Source organism: Mustela lutreola, chromosome 1 (genome assembly GCF_030435805.1).
Source record: "Mustela lutreola isolate mMusLut2 chromosome 1, mMusLut2.pri, whole genome shotgun sequence".
NCBI classification, from domain to species: Eukaryota; Metazoa; Chordata; class Mammalia; order Carnivora; family Mustelidae; genus Mustela; species Mustela lutreola.
The window spans coordinates 28,073,291-28,087,957 of NC_081290.1; the positions used below are offsets into that span (position 1 = coordinate 28,073,291).

The 14,667-nt window shown below is 35.1% G+C and overlaps 1 protein-coding gene across 5 annotated transcripts in view; it reads left to right on the forward strand.

Moving 5' to 3' along the window:
* Window positions 1–14,667, forward strand: part of NFXL1 (nuclear transcription factor, X-box binding like 1) — a 74,750-nt gene that overhangs the window by 37,290 nt on the left and 22,793 nt on the right. For all 5 annotated transcript variants that reach the window (XR_009350842.1, XM_059162024.1, XM_059162052.1 and 2 more), the window contains exons 16-18: window positions 6,637–6,658; window positions 7,307–7,447; window positions 12,724–12,890. Coding sequence is in view for 4 of the 5 variants with exons in the window: in XM_059162024.1 (XP_059018007.1) it covers window positions 6,637–6,658; window positions 7,307–7,447; window positions 12,724–12,890 (330 nt within the window). In the remaining variant the exon portion in view is untranslated. The remainder of the gene's footprint in view (window positions 1–6,636; window positions 6,659–7,306; window positions 7,448–12,723; window positions 12,891–14,667) is intronic.

Here is a 14,667-nt window from a genome sequence, read left to right on the forward strand (position 1 = left end):
AATAAAGGATGATCAGTAGGTACAGGGAAACATTTGACAAAATCCTACATACTTTCTAGATAAAAACACTCAACAAACTTGGATAAACGAATTCCCTCAACTTGATAAAGGGCATCAGTGAAAAACCCTTAATCATACTTAATGGTGAAAGACTGAAAGCTTTCCTGTCAAGGACAGGAGCAAGACTAGGATATCTGACCTTGCCCCTTCCGTTTATGTTTACACTGGTGCTAGCTAAAGCAAGTAGACTAGAGAAAGAAATTAAAAATGCATTCACACTGGGAATAAAGAAGTAAAACTATTCGTGTTTTTAAATGATATGGTCTTGTATATGAAAAATCCTAAGGAATTCTTATTCATGCTGTTAGAGATAGTAATTGAGTTTGGTAAAACTATGAAACATTAGTCTACAGAATTCAGTTCTCTACCCTAGCAATGAAGCATCTGAAAATGAAATTAAGAAAACAGTTCTACTTCCAGTAGCATTAAAAAAGCAACTTGTTCATTCAACAAATTTAATAAAAGAAATCTGAGATTTTATACACTGAAAACTATAAAAGATCTTTGAGAGAAATTAAAGAAGACCAATGTCTGTGGTATTGGCATACAGATAGACATATAGATAGAAGGGAATAGAATTGAGAGTCTGACGGCCATAAATGTAGGAATTTATTTCTAATTAGTTTTTGATAAGGTTACTAAGACAGTTTAATAAATGGAAATACATCCCATGTTTGTGGATGGGAAGACTTAATATTACCCAAAATGATCCCAAAATGATCTATAAATTTAACATATTTTTTGTGAAAATCACAGCTGGCTTTTTTTGTGGAAAATTTCCCCCAAATTCATATGGAAATGCAAAGGACCCTGAATAGCTAAAAATAGTCCTGAAAGTGAAGACCAATGTTAGAGGACTCACACTTCCTGATTAAACTTAAAAACTATAGCAGTCAAGAATCTGTGGTATTGGTGTTGGGAAAGACATACTGATCAATGGAATAGAATTGAGAGTCCAGAAAGAAACCCATATCTTTATGGCCAATTGATTTTTTTTTTTTTTTAAGATTTTATTTATTTATTTGAGGGAGAATGAGTGAGAGAGAGCATGAGAAAGGAGAAGGTCAGAGGGAGAAGCAGACTCCCCAAATGCTGGGAGCCCGATGCAGGACTCGATCCTGGAAGTCCGGGATCATGACCTGAGCCGGAGGCAGTCGCTCACCCAACTGAGCCACACAGGCACCCCTATGGTCAATTGATTTTTGACAAGAGTATCAATCAAAACAATTCAGTGCGGGGGAAGAATGTTTTATGTCAACATATAGTGCTAAGAGAATGGATCTTCATGTTGAAAAAAAAATGAATTTGGACCTCTACTTCACAACATACATACATGTTAACTCAAAATGGATCTAAAATCTAGAAGTAAGAGCTATTAAACTCTTAGAAGAAAATATAGGTGTAATTCTTTGTGTTCTGGGTTAGGCAGTGGTTTGTTATATATGACACCTAAAGCATAGGCAACAAAAGAGAAAATTCAGAGGGTATTATCAAGCACAGTTTCTTAGTTGTGTTACAAGGACACAATAAAAAAATTGGAAAGACAACCACAGAGTGGGAGAGATAGTTTGCAATTCATATATCTTGTAAGGCTATTATCCAGAATATATAAAGTATTCTCAAACTGAGAAACAAAAAGACAAACAATCCAATTTAAAAATGAGCAAAATCTTTGAATAGTCATTCCTCTGAAAAAGGTCTTACAAATGGCCAGTAAACATGTGAAAAGGTGCTCAAGTAATTGTTAGGGAAATGCAAGTCAAAACCATAGTAGGGTGTCATTTTTCACTCACTAGGAAGGCTAAAATAAAGAAGACGTAAGTGTTGGTGAAGATAGGGAGTAGTTGGAACCATCGAACGTTGCTGATGGGAATGTAAAATGGTGCGGCTACTTTGGAAAGCAGTTTGGTAGTTTCTCAAGAAACTAAACTTGGAACAACTTTACTCTTAGGTATACACCTGAGAGAATTGAAAATATGTGTTCACAAAAAAACCTGGACATGGATATTACAATAATAAGAGCATTATTAGTAATAGCCAGAACGTGGAAACAAATATCTGTTGACTGACGAATGGATAAACAAAATGTGGTGTAACCATGTGTATCATTCACCTATAAAAATGCATGAATTGCTGATACACTATAACATGGATGAACCTTGAAAACAGTATTCTAAGTGAAAGAAGCCAGGCATAAAAGACCACCTAATGTTTGATTCCATTTATGTGAAATGTTCAGAATGTCTCTTCTGTAGAGACAGAAAATAGATTGGTGTTTATCAGGGGCTGCGGAGTGACTTCTAAAGTTACAGGGTTACTCTGTTGGTTTTGAAAATATGCTCAATACTGGTCATGGTTACAGTACCTTGTAAATGTACTAAAAATCACTGAATTGTACTTTTAAAAAGTATAAATTTTATGGTATGTGGGTTTTATCTCAGTTCTACTAATTCTGCTAATTCTGATACAATGATTTTTTTCAGTTAGTGTATAATAAAATTATTATAAAGTATATGTTAAAATTATTGCTTGTCACATGAACTATCCAGGAAGTATAATTTCTTTCTTAGAGTAGAATGTACATGTCATTATTTTTTCTTTAATATGCATGGTATATGCAATATATTTATCTGATATAGTGGTATCTGTGACTTATACAAGATATATTTATGTTTGGGTTTATATACATAATACTTTTTTTATCATAAATAAAAAGTACAAATTCATAGTTGTAAATAGAAATGCTTACAGAAAAAAGTAGAAGTGTTTAAAAATATATGTAATAATCACCTTTTCAGTATTCCCTTACCCTCCCCGTCTCTCTCTCTCTTTTTTTAAAATTTCTTTTCAGCGTAACAGTATTCATTGTTTTTGCACCACACCCAGTGCTCCATGCAATCCGAGCCCTCTCTAATACCCACCACCTGGTACCCCAACCTCCCACCCCTTCAAAACCCTCAGGTTGTTTTTCAGAGTCCATAGTCTCTCATGGTTCACCTCCCCTTCCAATTTCCCCCAACTCCCTTCTCCTCTCCATCTCCCCATGTCCTCCATGCTATTTGTTATGCTCCACAAATAAGTGAAACCATATGATAATTGACTCTCTCTGCTTGACTTATTTCACTCAGCATAATCTCTTCCAGTCCCGTCCATGTTGCTACAAAAGTTGGGTATTCATCCTTTCTGATGGAGGAATAATACTCCATAGTGTATATGGACCACATCTTCCTTATCCATTCGTCCGTTGGAGGGCATCTTGGTTCTTTCCACAGTTTGGCGACCATGGCCATTGCTGCTAGAAACATTGGGGAGAATGTACATGTTCTTGTCCCTGATTTATTTGACGGAGAGACACAGAGAGAGAGGGAACACAAGCAGGGGGAGTAGGAGAGGGAGAAGCAGGCTTCCCGCCAAGCAGGGAGCCCAATGTGGGGCTTGATCCCAGGACCCTGGGATCATGACCTGAGCCCAAGGCAGATGTTAAATGACTGAGCCACCCAGGCGCCCCCTTATCTACCATTTTAACATAACATGACTATTAGTGATAATTTGGCCAGTTGTAAAAGAATTCTGAACATATGTGCTCTATCATTTATGGTGCCTTTGGCTTCAGGTTATAAAGAACCTAAATAAAAAGTAACATAATAATGTTTATGCCTTGAACAGTGTGGTGGTAGAGCAGCTCCATGGTTGGATAAGCTGGTTGTTGCAGTGATGCATCACCAAAGGCCCAGATGGTGTCTGTTTTATCCTCAGTGTGTCATCTTTGTCCTCAGGCTCTTTGGCTTTCTGATCAATTTCCCACCCAGATAGGAAGTTTCCAAAGAGAAAAACAGAAACTGTTTATGCCTTTCTACCATCATCATCTTTTTTAAAAGAATGAGAAGCCTTGGGGCGCCTGAGTGGCTTAGTGAATTAAGCTGCTGCCTTCAGCTCATCATGATCCCAGGGTCCTGGGATCTAGCCTCACATCGGGCTCTCTGCTCTGCGGGGAGCCTGCTTCCTCCTCTCTCTTTACCTGCCTCTTGCCGACTTGTGATCTCTGTCTGTCAAATAAATAAATTAAATAAATCTTAAAAAAAAAAAAAAAAAAAAAGAATGAGAAGCCTTTTCCAGAAGCCTCATAGCGAAACTCCTTCTACTTTTCATTGGCCAGAATAGGATCACAAGACAATTTCTAAACCAGTCCCTGGAAAGGGAAGTGGAATGTTTATTTTTTAGTTTTTTAAAATAGACTTTATCTTTTTATAGGTGATTTTTCAGGTTTATATCAGAATTACACAGAAAGTACAGAGTTCCTATATGATCCTGTTACACATAGTTTCCCTTGTTACTAACATTTTACACTAACATGGTACAGTTTTTTTTTTTTTTATCATTGAGGAACTGATAGTGAATAATAATATTATAAACTGAAGTCCATAGTTTACATTAGGGTTTATTTTTTGTGTTGGATGGTTCTATGAGTGTTGATAATTGGATGATCTCATGTATCTACTATTCACCATTACAGTATCATACAGAATAGTTTCACTGCCCTAAAAATGTCCTGTGCTACACTTGTTCATCCCTCACCATCCTCTCCCTCAAGCCACTCAAGCCTCAAGTTTATCTTTTTAATGTCTCTATAGTGTTGCCTTTTCTAGAATGTCATATAGTTGGAATCATACAGTTTGTAGCCTTTTCAGCGTATTTCATGTAGCAATATGCATTTGAATTTCCTCTGTGTCTTTTTATGTCTTGAATTTCCTCTGTGTATTTTTTATGTCTTATTATTCACTGTCAATTCCTCTCGTTTCTTTTTACTGCTGAATAATATTCCACGGTATGAATGTGCCACAGTTTGTTATCCATTTACCTATTGAAGGACATTTTGGTTGCTTCCAAATTTTGACAGAAAGAAAGCTGCTGTAAACATTTACGTGTAGATTTTGCTGCATCATATGGTAGGCCTGGTTTAACATCATAAGATACTGCCGCACCGTCTGACGAGGTGGTTGTACCATGTTGCATTCTCATCACAGTGAGAGTGCCTGGTGGTGTGTATTCTTGCCAGCATATGCTACTGTCCATGTTTTGAGTTTTAGTCATTCTAATAGATGTGCCGTGGCATCTCATTTTATTTATTTATTTTTTAATTTTTAAAGATTTTATTTATTTATTTGACAGACGGAGATCACAGGTAGGCAGAGAGGCAGGCAGGCGGGGTGAGGGGGAAGGAGGCTCCCCGCTGAGCAGAGAGCCTGATGCGGGACTCAATCCCAGGACCCTGAGATCATGACCCGAGCCAAAGGCAGTGGCTTAACCCACTGAGCCACCCAGGCGCCCCTGGCATCTCATTTTAACTGCCAGTTTTCTAATGACACATGGCGTTCAGCATCTTTTCACATGTTTATTTGCTGCCTGTACATCATCTTTGGAAGGTGAAGTGTCTGTTCTGTCTTTAAATCTTTACCATTTTTTAATTGGGTTGTTTGCTTTCCTCTTGGGCTTTAAGAACTGTTTTTACATTTTGGATACAAGCCCTTTACCAGATACATGTTTTCCAGATACTTTCAGCCAGTCTGTGGCTTTTCATTTAAAATGTGTTTTCATTTAGCACTTTCATTTAAGTGTTTTTCACAAAGCAGATGTTTTGGTTTTATAAAGTCCTTCTTAACCATTTTTCTTTGGGAGATGACAATTTTGGTGTTGAATCTAGAAAATCATTATTATATCCAACTCACCTACATTTTCTCCTATGTTTATAGTTTCACACTTCACATTTGGGTCTGTGATCCTTTTCGAGTAACTGTTGTGAAAGGTGTAAGGCCTTTTGGGATTTTTTTCTGTGTGATGTCTATTCCATTGCCAACCATTTGTTGGAAAGACTATCACTTGTGTATTTGGTTGCCCTTTTCCTTTGTCAGAGATCATTCGACTGTATTTATGTAGGTCTGTTTCTGGGCTTTCTATCCTGTTCCATTCTGTTAGCAGTACCATACTGTCTTAATCACTGTAGCTTTCAGTATGTCTTTAAGCTGGGTAGTGTTAATACTCTTGTTTTTCAGTACTGTGTTGCTCTCTTTTTTGTTTGTTTGTTTTTCCATATAGGACTTAGAATCAGTTTGTTGGTGTCCTCTATTAATAACTTGCTGGGATTTTGATTAGAATTATGTTGAATCTAGATCAAGTTGGGAAAGAAGCAACATTTTAACAATATTTGCACCTTCCTATCAGTGAACAGAGGATATCTCATCATTTATTTAGATTGCTTTTGATTTCTTTCATCGGTGTATGGTAGTTTTGCTCAAATAGATCATGTATGTATTTTGTTAGATTTGTATCTATCTTATTTTTTGTGCTAATATAAGTGGTATGTTTTAAATTTCAAATTTCAGTTGTTCATTGCTGGCATATAGAAGAGTAAATGGCTTTTGAATGTTAACTTTGTATCCTGCAGTTTTTCTGTAATCACTTGTTATTTCCATATGTGTTTATTTTTTATTCTTAATAGAACCAGTAGACTTAGCACCTTTGCTTTAGATAATCTTTTTAAAGAATTTGTAACATTTTTGTTTTATTTTTTTCTTGCAGAGAATGTCTTGGGAAGCATGAGGTGAGTTATAGGCACCAATTTCTAAGGGAAGCTTATAATCTGTGCCTCTTCTATTGAGGATTGTTAGAAATGACAAAGTCAAAGTTTTTTTTTGTTTGTTTGTTTGTTTTAGTGCTTTAAAAAGTATAAGAGTTTATCTGCAGATTTTTTTTTAATTAAAAAATTTTAAAATACTTTATTTTAGAGCGGGAGAGTGAGAGCTCTTTCGTGCCAGTGGGGGAAGGGGCAGAGTGGGAGGGAGAGAAGCAGACTCCCCACTGAGCAGGGACCTGACCCGGAATTTGATCACAAGACCCTGAAATCATGACCTGAGCTGAAATCAAGAGTCGGATGCGCAACCCACTGAGACACCCAGGCGCCGTCTGCTGATTTTTAAAATATATTGTGCTTTTTTAACCTATGTATATGTGGTCTCTATAGCATTGTTATATTGAATTTCCCTTTTAGGAATAGAATGTGTTGTTTGTTGGCATTCATTTTTTGGATTTTTTGATAAATTACTTTGATTTTGAAAATTACTATTATTAATGAAAATGTGTTAGTTCTTTATGAAACTTATTCTCAAGTGATAACAGAGTCATTTCAAAAACATGGGTCCAGGTTTTGTGTGTATTGATATTTTTCTCCTTATTCTTTTTTTTTTTTAAGGTGAGTCCACTCCCATGCCATGCTGTAGGACCATACTCTTGTAAGAGAGTATGTGGACGAACCTTAGATTGTCAGAATCATACGTGTATGAAAGAATGCCACAAAGTAACTGAAATTGATGCCTGCGTTGGCAAAAACAAGGTAATATCCTTAGGCTGAATGTATATGTCCTTATAGTATGCTTGAAATATTTTTTTGAATAATTATTATTTTAATGTACTGTTGAATCCTATTGGCTAGTATTTTGTTGAGTATTTTCGCATCTGTGTTCATCAAGGATATTGGTCTATAGCTCTCTTTTTTGGTGGGATCCTTGCCTGGTTTTGGGATCAAGGTGATGCTGGCCTCATAAAATGAGTTTGGAAGTTTTCCTTCCATTTCTATTTTTTGGAACAGTTTTAGGAGAATAGGAATTAGTTCTTCTTTAAATGTTTGGTAGAATTCCCCCGGGAAGCATGTGTGTGTGAAATTCACTAAAAGCATTTTACCAAGCATATGAGAAGCCAATCATTGAAAGATCTCTAAAATTGCCATTTTACAAGGAAAAATAAACGTAGCTAATCAAATTTTAAATGATATTTAATTTTATTTTTGAACATTAAATTCATCACATAAAAACAAACATAGAACAAGAAAATTATTTTAAATAACAATAAAATATAAAAGACTCCTGTTAAAACAGAGATACAGATAGTCTCCTATTCTGAATTTCCTAGGCCATATGAGAGGTTATGGCCGAGAAAATATAGGCTGAAATGTTTTTTATCTCCAAGAATAGTCAGGGAAATCTTTATTTATCATTAACCACTCTACTTTTTGTCTACTTCTGTGATTGAGGGTGTTGTTATGTCCCATGTGATACAGTTAAAAACTAACTCTTCATCTTCCTGTGTCCCAGAATGATTAATTTGCCAGAGTCCCCTGCCAGGCTACATTTGACATGATGTGTGAATAAAAAATAAACTTCAGTTATATAAAAAATTGTATATTTTAAAAATATTTAATTTTTTTTTGTAAACTTCCATTCTTTAGGGTATCATAATACTATCAGCAAGTGTGTTTAATGAGGAATAAACAAAAATTTTAAGATTTGTTTTATTAAATAACATTAAATTTACAAATGGTTATGAATTGTATGTTACTGAAATGAAAGTTTCACTTGCATTGTTCTTTTTTTGGTCTTTGATTTGGTGATTGAAAAGCATGATAACCTAAGCCTCTGTAGTATCATTCTTGCTCATATGCAGACATGTCAGTGTATTGCTTATAACCTCTTCATCAGTCCATTCTTTGATCCTTAATAAAAATGTACTCATGATAAAATGAAAAAGATATTAGAATTATAAAAATTTATACTAATGTAATAATTCAAAACCACTTTAACTAATGAGAGTATAGCTGCTGTATGGCTTTCCTCTTCTTGATTTCCAGAACATTAAGTGAGTTGAAAAAACAAAACGCACTTCAAGAGTTGATTTGACACTGATTGGGGAATTATCTTGGATTATCCCAGCATTGCTTCATGGGCAATTGCTGTGGTAAAATATGGGTTATAAGTTCTGTGCAGTTCTTAATTTAGCTACAAGTCTGTCTTTATCTCCCACTCAGAGAAGGCTGATGCAGTGCAGCAGATTGAAAATTATATGATTTGAGGGATAACTTTATAGTCGCTATAATTTATATATTAAAAATGAAATAACTCATAAACTTCTTAAATTCCTTACTGTAATATCTCAATTGAGACCCATTGGAGAATATCTCCTTGCATGTCCCTCTTGACCCAAATGGCTCTGGAATTACTAATGCAGTTTCTACCTTGAATTCTAGCACAGGGCCTACAACATAGCAGATATTAAAAGTGTTTATTGAATTGACTGGAATTAAAATTCTTTTGCTTATCTCTGTTCCGGCCTCTCCCTGGCTTTCCTGACAGATCCCAGTCCAATCAAGGCTGTTCTTAAAGGCAGGGCCTCTGATTTCTACCATTAGCAACAAATATATCCCTGTTGTCTAATTCATACATTGGAGTGAGTGGAACAGAGTGGTTAACTGGGGAAAGGTGTGAAGCCAATGGCAAATGAAGTGTGTAATTCCCAAGGAAACCTGGGCACGGATATTTCTGAGTGACTGAGCGAAGAAATAATGAAGATAGTCTTTCCTCTGGGAAAAATCTATACCAAAAATTTTAAAAAAAGAAAATGTAGGTACATAATCACACACAGACAATATATTTCTTACATAATTATGTATGTGATAAACCCCTGCCACACAGTGTTGTCTGCGTGATGGGCATCACCTGGAATCTTGAAAATGCAAACTCTCAGGTCTCACCTCAGTATTTTAGCAATTGCCAAGTGTTTGAGTTACTGCTAAAGGCAATGTGTGTAATGTGTGATGCTTCATTGATTTAAAAAAAAAAAAGAATTATGTTACAATCAAGAGCCTCATTGAGAGATTGGAATTTAATTATTCCAGACATTAAAAATAAGGAATAATTCTGTAATGTGATAGAGGTACTAATTATTGCTACAATGACAGTCTTATTACAATATGTAAATGTTGAACACCTTAAATTAAAAAAATGTCAAATATTTGTTAATAAGATGGGAAAAAAGAGAATTTTACTTTCCAAGATTTATTTTCCAGTTTGTAATACTAACCCAAATGTTAATTCTGCTTTCCTTCTCCTCATCTCATTGCTTATAATGAGGATTGCTATCTTCCCTGGATTTCCAGCTGTCTGATGAATCAGGAAAAACTCATTTTAAAAGCTGATATGACTGATTGGGGAATTATTGTGGATTATCTCAATATTGTTCCCTGGGTTAAAATTTGTTTTCTTTTTATTTTTTAAGGAGAACTGTGTAAGGTATTTGACAGCCAGGCTTGCTGTATTTCTGAGTTAGATAGTTCCTTCTAGAAGATAGAACTTGACATTAGAAGTGATCCAGGAAGGTAGCTTAGCAAGTACAGCTTTAGTGATTTTTTTTTTTTTTTCATAATTGGAAGGAAGGAGCCCCATATCATCAGTATAATTCTTCTTTTGCAGATAAGGAAACTGAAGGTTATCAAGTGACTTGTTCATGATCATGTAACAGGAGAGCAATAATAAGGAAGTAGTAGGACCCCTGCCTTAACTCCCAGCCCAGTATGTTCTTCTGTTTCATGTTATTTAAGTGAAAGATTATTGCAGGCGTACCACATAGCCAGGAAAAAAACAAGTGAAACAGTGTGTGTCATCTTTGGCTCTATTTCCATATTGTGAGACTCATTGCCTATATTTCTCCTAGTTTTTCCAATTTCAGAAAGTTATATTACCAGTTTTAGCCAGTTCTGCAGATTAAAGGGAGGAACATTTCTTGATTTCTTTCTTCATTGTCCTTGTCTCACTACACACCTCGTCAGGTTTATCTTCAAAGTATATCCGTGAGTCTGACCGTTTCCTGTAATCTCTACCATACCCTCTTCATCCAAGCCACCATCTTCTCTTACCTAGAGATGTCTGTACTATTCTCCCAGCCAGCTTCTCTACTCCCAGTTTCTTCTTACTGCATCCGCTAGATTCATCATTTACAAATGTAAATTAAAAAATGTAAGTTAAAAAAAAATGTAAGGCGTGTTATCTCCCGGCTCAATACGCATCAGTTACTCTCAGGATAAAATCCAAATGGCCTTATGAGGGCCTGCCTCTTTCCTGCCTCTTAGCACTCATCACTCATGTTCTCATTTTTGCTTCTACTCTTTTTTTTTTTTTTAAGATTTTATTTATTTCTTTGACAGACAGAGATCACAGGTAGGCAGAGAGGCAGGCAGAGAGAGAGAAGGAAGCTGGCTTCCTGTGGAGCAGAGTCTGATGTGGGGCTTGATCCCAAGATCCTGGGATCATGACCTGAGCTGAAGGCAGAAGCTTTAACCCACTGAGCCCCCCAGGCACCCCTCTCCTTCTATTCTTGTTATTTCTTGAATATTCCACATTTGTTCTATATCAGAGGTTTTGCACTTAGTGCTCTTTTCTCTGGGACTCTACATTTGTATGGCTCTCTCTCTTATTTATTCTGTTCCAACATGAAATTTATCAGATCTTCCTTCTTATTGCTTCTTTTACTCCTTCTTAACCTGCTTTATCTTTTTTCAGAGTGTTTATGGAGACATTCTATTATGTTCTTTACCTCCCCCCATTAAATTGAAGTTTCTTAGGTCAGAGGTTGCTGCCATTTTGCACATTTCCAGCATGTGAATTAGTTTCTGGTGTATGCTGCTAGAAGAGTGTAGAATAAATTAATATACTTTTAAAAATAAAAAATAGAAATTATTTATAGAAGAATGTTTCCTAATTGAAACACTTTTTCTTTTTAATCCCATATGTCAAAAATAGGATTTTTTATTGACATAATCACTGTTTTGTAATCATGGCTATACTTAGGAATGATAACAGAATTTTTAAACTTTAAACTTAAGGCTTGGTATCCTTTTCTATAGCTCTCATACTTTATCTCATGTATGACATGTGAAAATAAATAATAGCCTGCAATAATAATTTTAAACTTCTTTAGTAGGTAGATGGTAGTTAAATTATTAAATTACTAGAGCAAAGAGGTACCTTGTTGAATTTATATTGAAGTACATTTATTTGTAAATGTAATGTAATTTTGGTTCATTGAAGTACATTAAACATAAACTGCTGGTCATTCTCCTTTTTCGCCTCTATGTATGTTTCTGTTTGGCAAGGTGAGAGCAGTATATCTAGAACATTGAATGCTTTGGGAATTTTTATTTATGTGTTAACATAGTGTTGATTTCTTTAGTTTGATGGTGATCATGTTTCTTGGGTGGAAATGAATTAACAATGTTTTATTTTGGGGGACCTGGGTGGCTCAGTTGTTAAGTGTATGCCTTTGGCTCAGGTCATGATCCCAGGGTTCTGGGATCCAGTCCTGCATCTGGCTCCCTGCACAGCATGGAGCCTGCTTCTCCCTCTGCCTCTTCTGGTCCTCTTGCTTATACTCTCTCTCTCCTTCTTTCTTTCTCAAATTAATAAAACATAAAAAAATAAACAAACAATGTTTTATTTATTTCTGTTATGACTATTCTTTGGGAAGTAATTTACATTTTTAGAGGAATACTTGTAATTTACAATTTACAGTTTGATTTAGTGACGTTTGTAGATATAAAATCTTTGTGAATAATGGTCATATTGATACCTTCCTGTTCTTCATTTTGAATGTGTATTTTTTCATTTTGAATATTTTTAAGAGTGCAAGCATGCAAGCACTATTTTATTAACTGTATTCCTAAGTGCTTCAAAAGTACTTTCTTTTAATGGGATGCATAAATTTTATATATATATTTTATAATTTTAATATATAGAAATGTTAGACTTCTGTACTTAGATGATTTATTACCTTACTTCCTATCAGGCTGGCCCAGAATGCCTTCAGTGTGAAGAAGGGTGCTCTAAATCACGGCCTCCTGGTTGTCCCCATCCATGTGTTTTGCCGTGTCATCCTGGAGAATGTCCTCCCTGTGTTCAGATGCTTAGAATAAAATGTCACTGCAAGATCACAAGCCTATATGTGGAATGCAGGTAAGTGGACTGAAGAAATATTCTTGTTTTACTATAATTATTTCTAACCAGTATTTTTTTAATAATTCAGAATCCTATGAAGAGTACTGCAAGGAACATTATTCATGGTCACCCATAGATGCTTGAAGCTTAGACTTTCCAGTAGAGACCTGAAGAAAGAAATGTAGAACCCTTCACCTTGTACATTCTGAACCCTGATTTCAAAGACAGTTACGCTTTTTTTCTATTTAGGGATTCTGTTTAAGATTTTTTTTAAAGGAAAAAAGTTGTATCGCTGCTTTCAAAAATGTAGAAACATTTCTATAACAGATCGCTCAGTTAACAGTGTCAAACTAGAATTTTGTTGGATGAAAACTAAAGTACACGTAGCTACTGAGACACGATTTTTAAATTACAGACTTTTACTACAAATGTATCTGTTAGGGCATTTGTCATATTAGGCTATGACTTCTATATTTCCTTTACTTAAAAAAAATGTACACTCAACGAAGTGCATGTTTTTGCTTGTGGATTATGTGGAGAGAAAAAAAAATCATGATCTAACATAATTTACTAACTTGTTCAGCTCCATTTAGCCAAGTTTGTAAAGTAGGTTCTTTGTAAGTATATTTTACTGAAGTTAAATTTGGGAATATGGCTTTGTTTCTAATTTTTTAAACATATGTACCTCTTGAAAAATGCTTGTTAATATTAACTTAAACTTGTTTTTGTCATTTGGACTCTAGGCTCATGTTCTGTTAAATTGCAAAAGTCAGATTTTATTCTTTTTAAATATGAAAATTGTTCTGTTGGAATTTTAAGAATAAAGTATTTCTTTAGCTTTAGAAGTTTTGTAGAGAGAGTGAAGAGGGCAATTTTGCTTTATTGATGAGTAATACCAAGGAAAGATATTTCCTTTGGTTTAGCAGGGTTGAAATTTCCCTGTCTTGCTTCTTTTTCCCTTTGTCCTGTAGTTTCCCAAGGGTGACTTTACCTTTTTACCTTCTTGTCCAGAGTGTTGCCTTTCCAAGATCAGCTCCTTGATTCTTGTGCATGTTTTAAAGTTTCTTCCCATAGTTAGTACTCTGATCTACACTAGGTGGACTTTCTCTTTCTGGTGTGAGGTTAACTCAGTTGCCCTTTTCTTTTTTCTGCTCAGTTTTTCCAGAACTCTACTGGTTCTCTGAAATGATTTGCTGAGAGAACTTGAGAATTAGGTCTGCTATGAATTGGTATTTATTTTTCTACTTATAGGTAATCTTGAAGTTTGTAGAATTTGTATCTTCTAGGTATGAGGAAGCTGTGGAATTTTAATGATTTTATTATTAAGTGGAATGATTGTTGGGGGGAATGTGTGGATAAATATGGATTGAGGTGGCTTCCATTACTACAGCTCTCTGGAGTTCCTTTTTCCTTTCCTTGAATATATATCTGAAGGATATGTTTTCAAGCAGAATACACATTCTTTTCAAGTATATGGAACATTCTTCAGAATAGATCAATATTAGGTCCAAAAGAGGCCTCAACAAATACAAAAGAGTAAAGTCATACATGCACCTTTTCTGATCACAACACTATGAAACTAGAAGTCAACCACAAGAAAAAAAATCTGGAAAAACCACAAATACATGGAGGTTAAAGAACATGCTACTAAAAAATGAATGGGTCAACCAGGAAACCAAAGAAGAAATTATAAAGAAAATAAATACATGGAAACAAATGAAAATGAAAACAAAATGGTCTAAAACCTTTGGGATGCAATGAAAACGGTCCTAAGAGGGAAGAATATAGCAATACA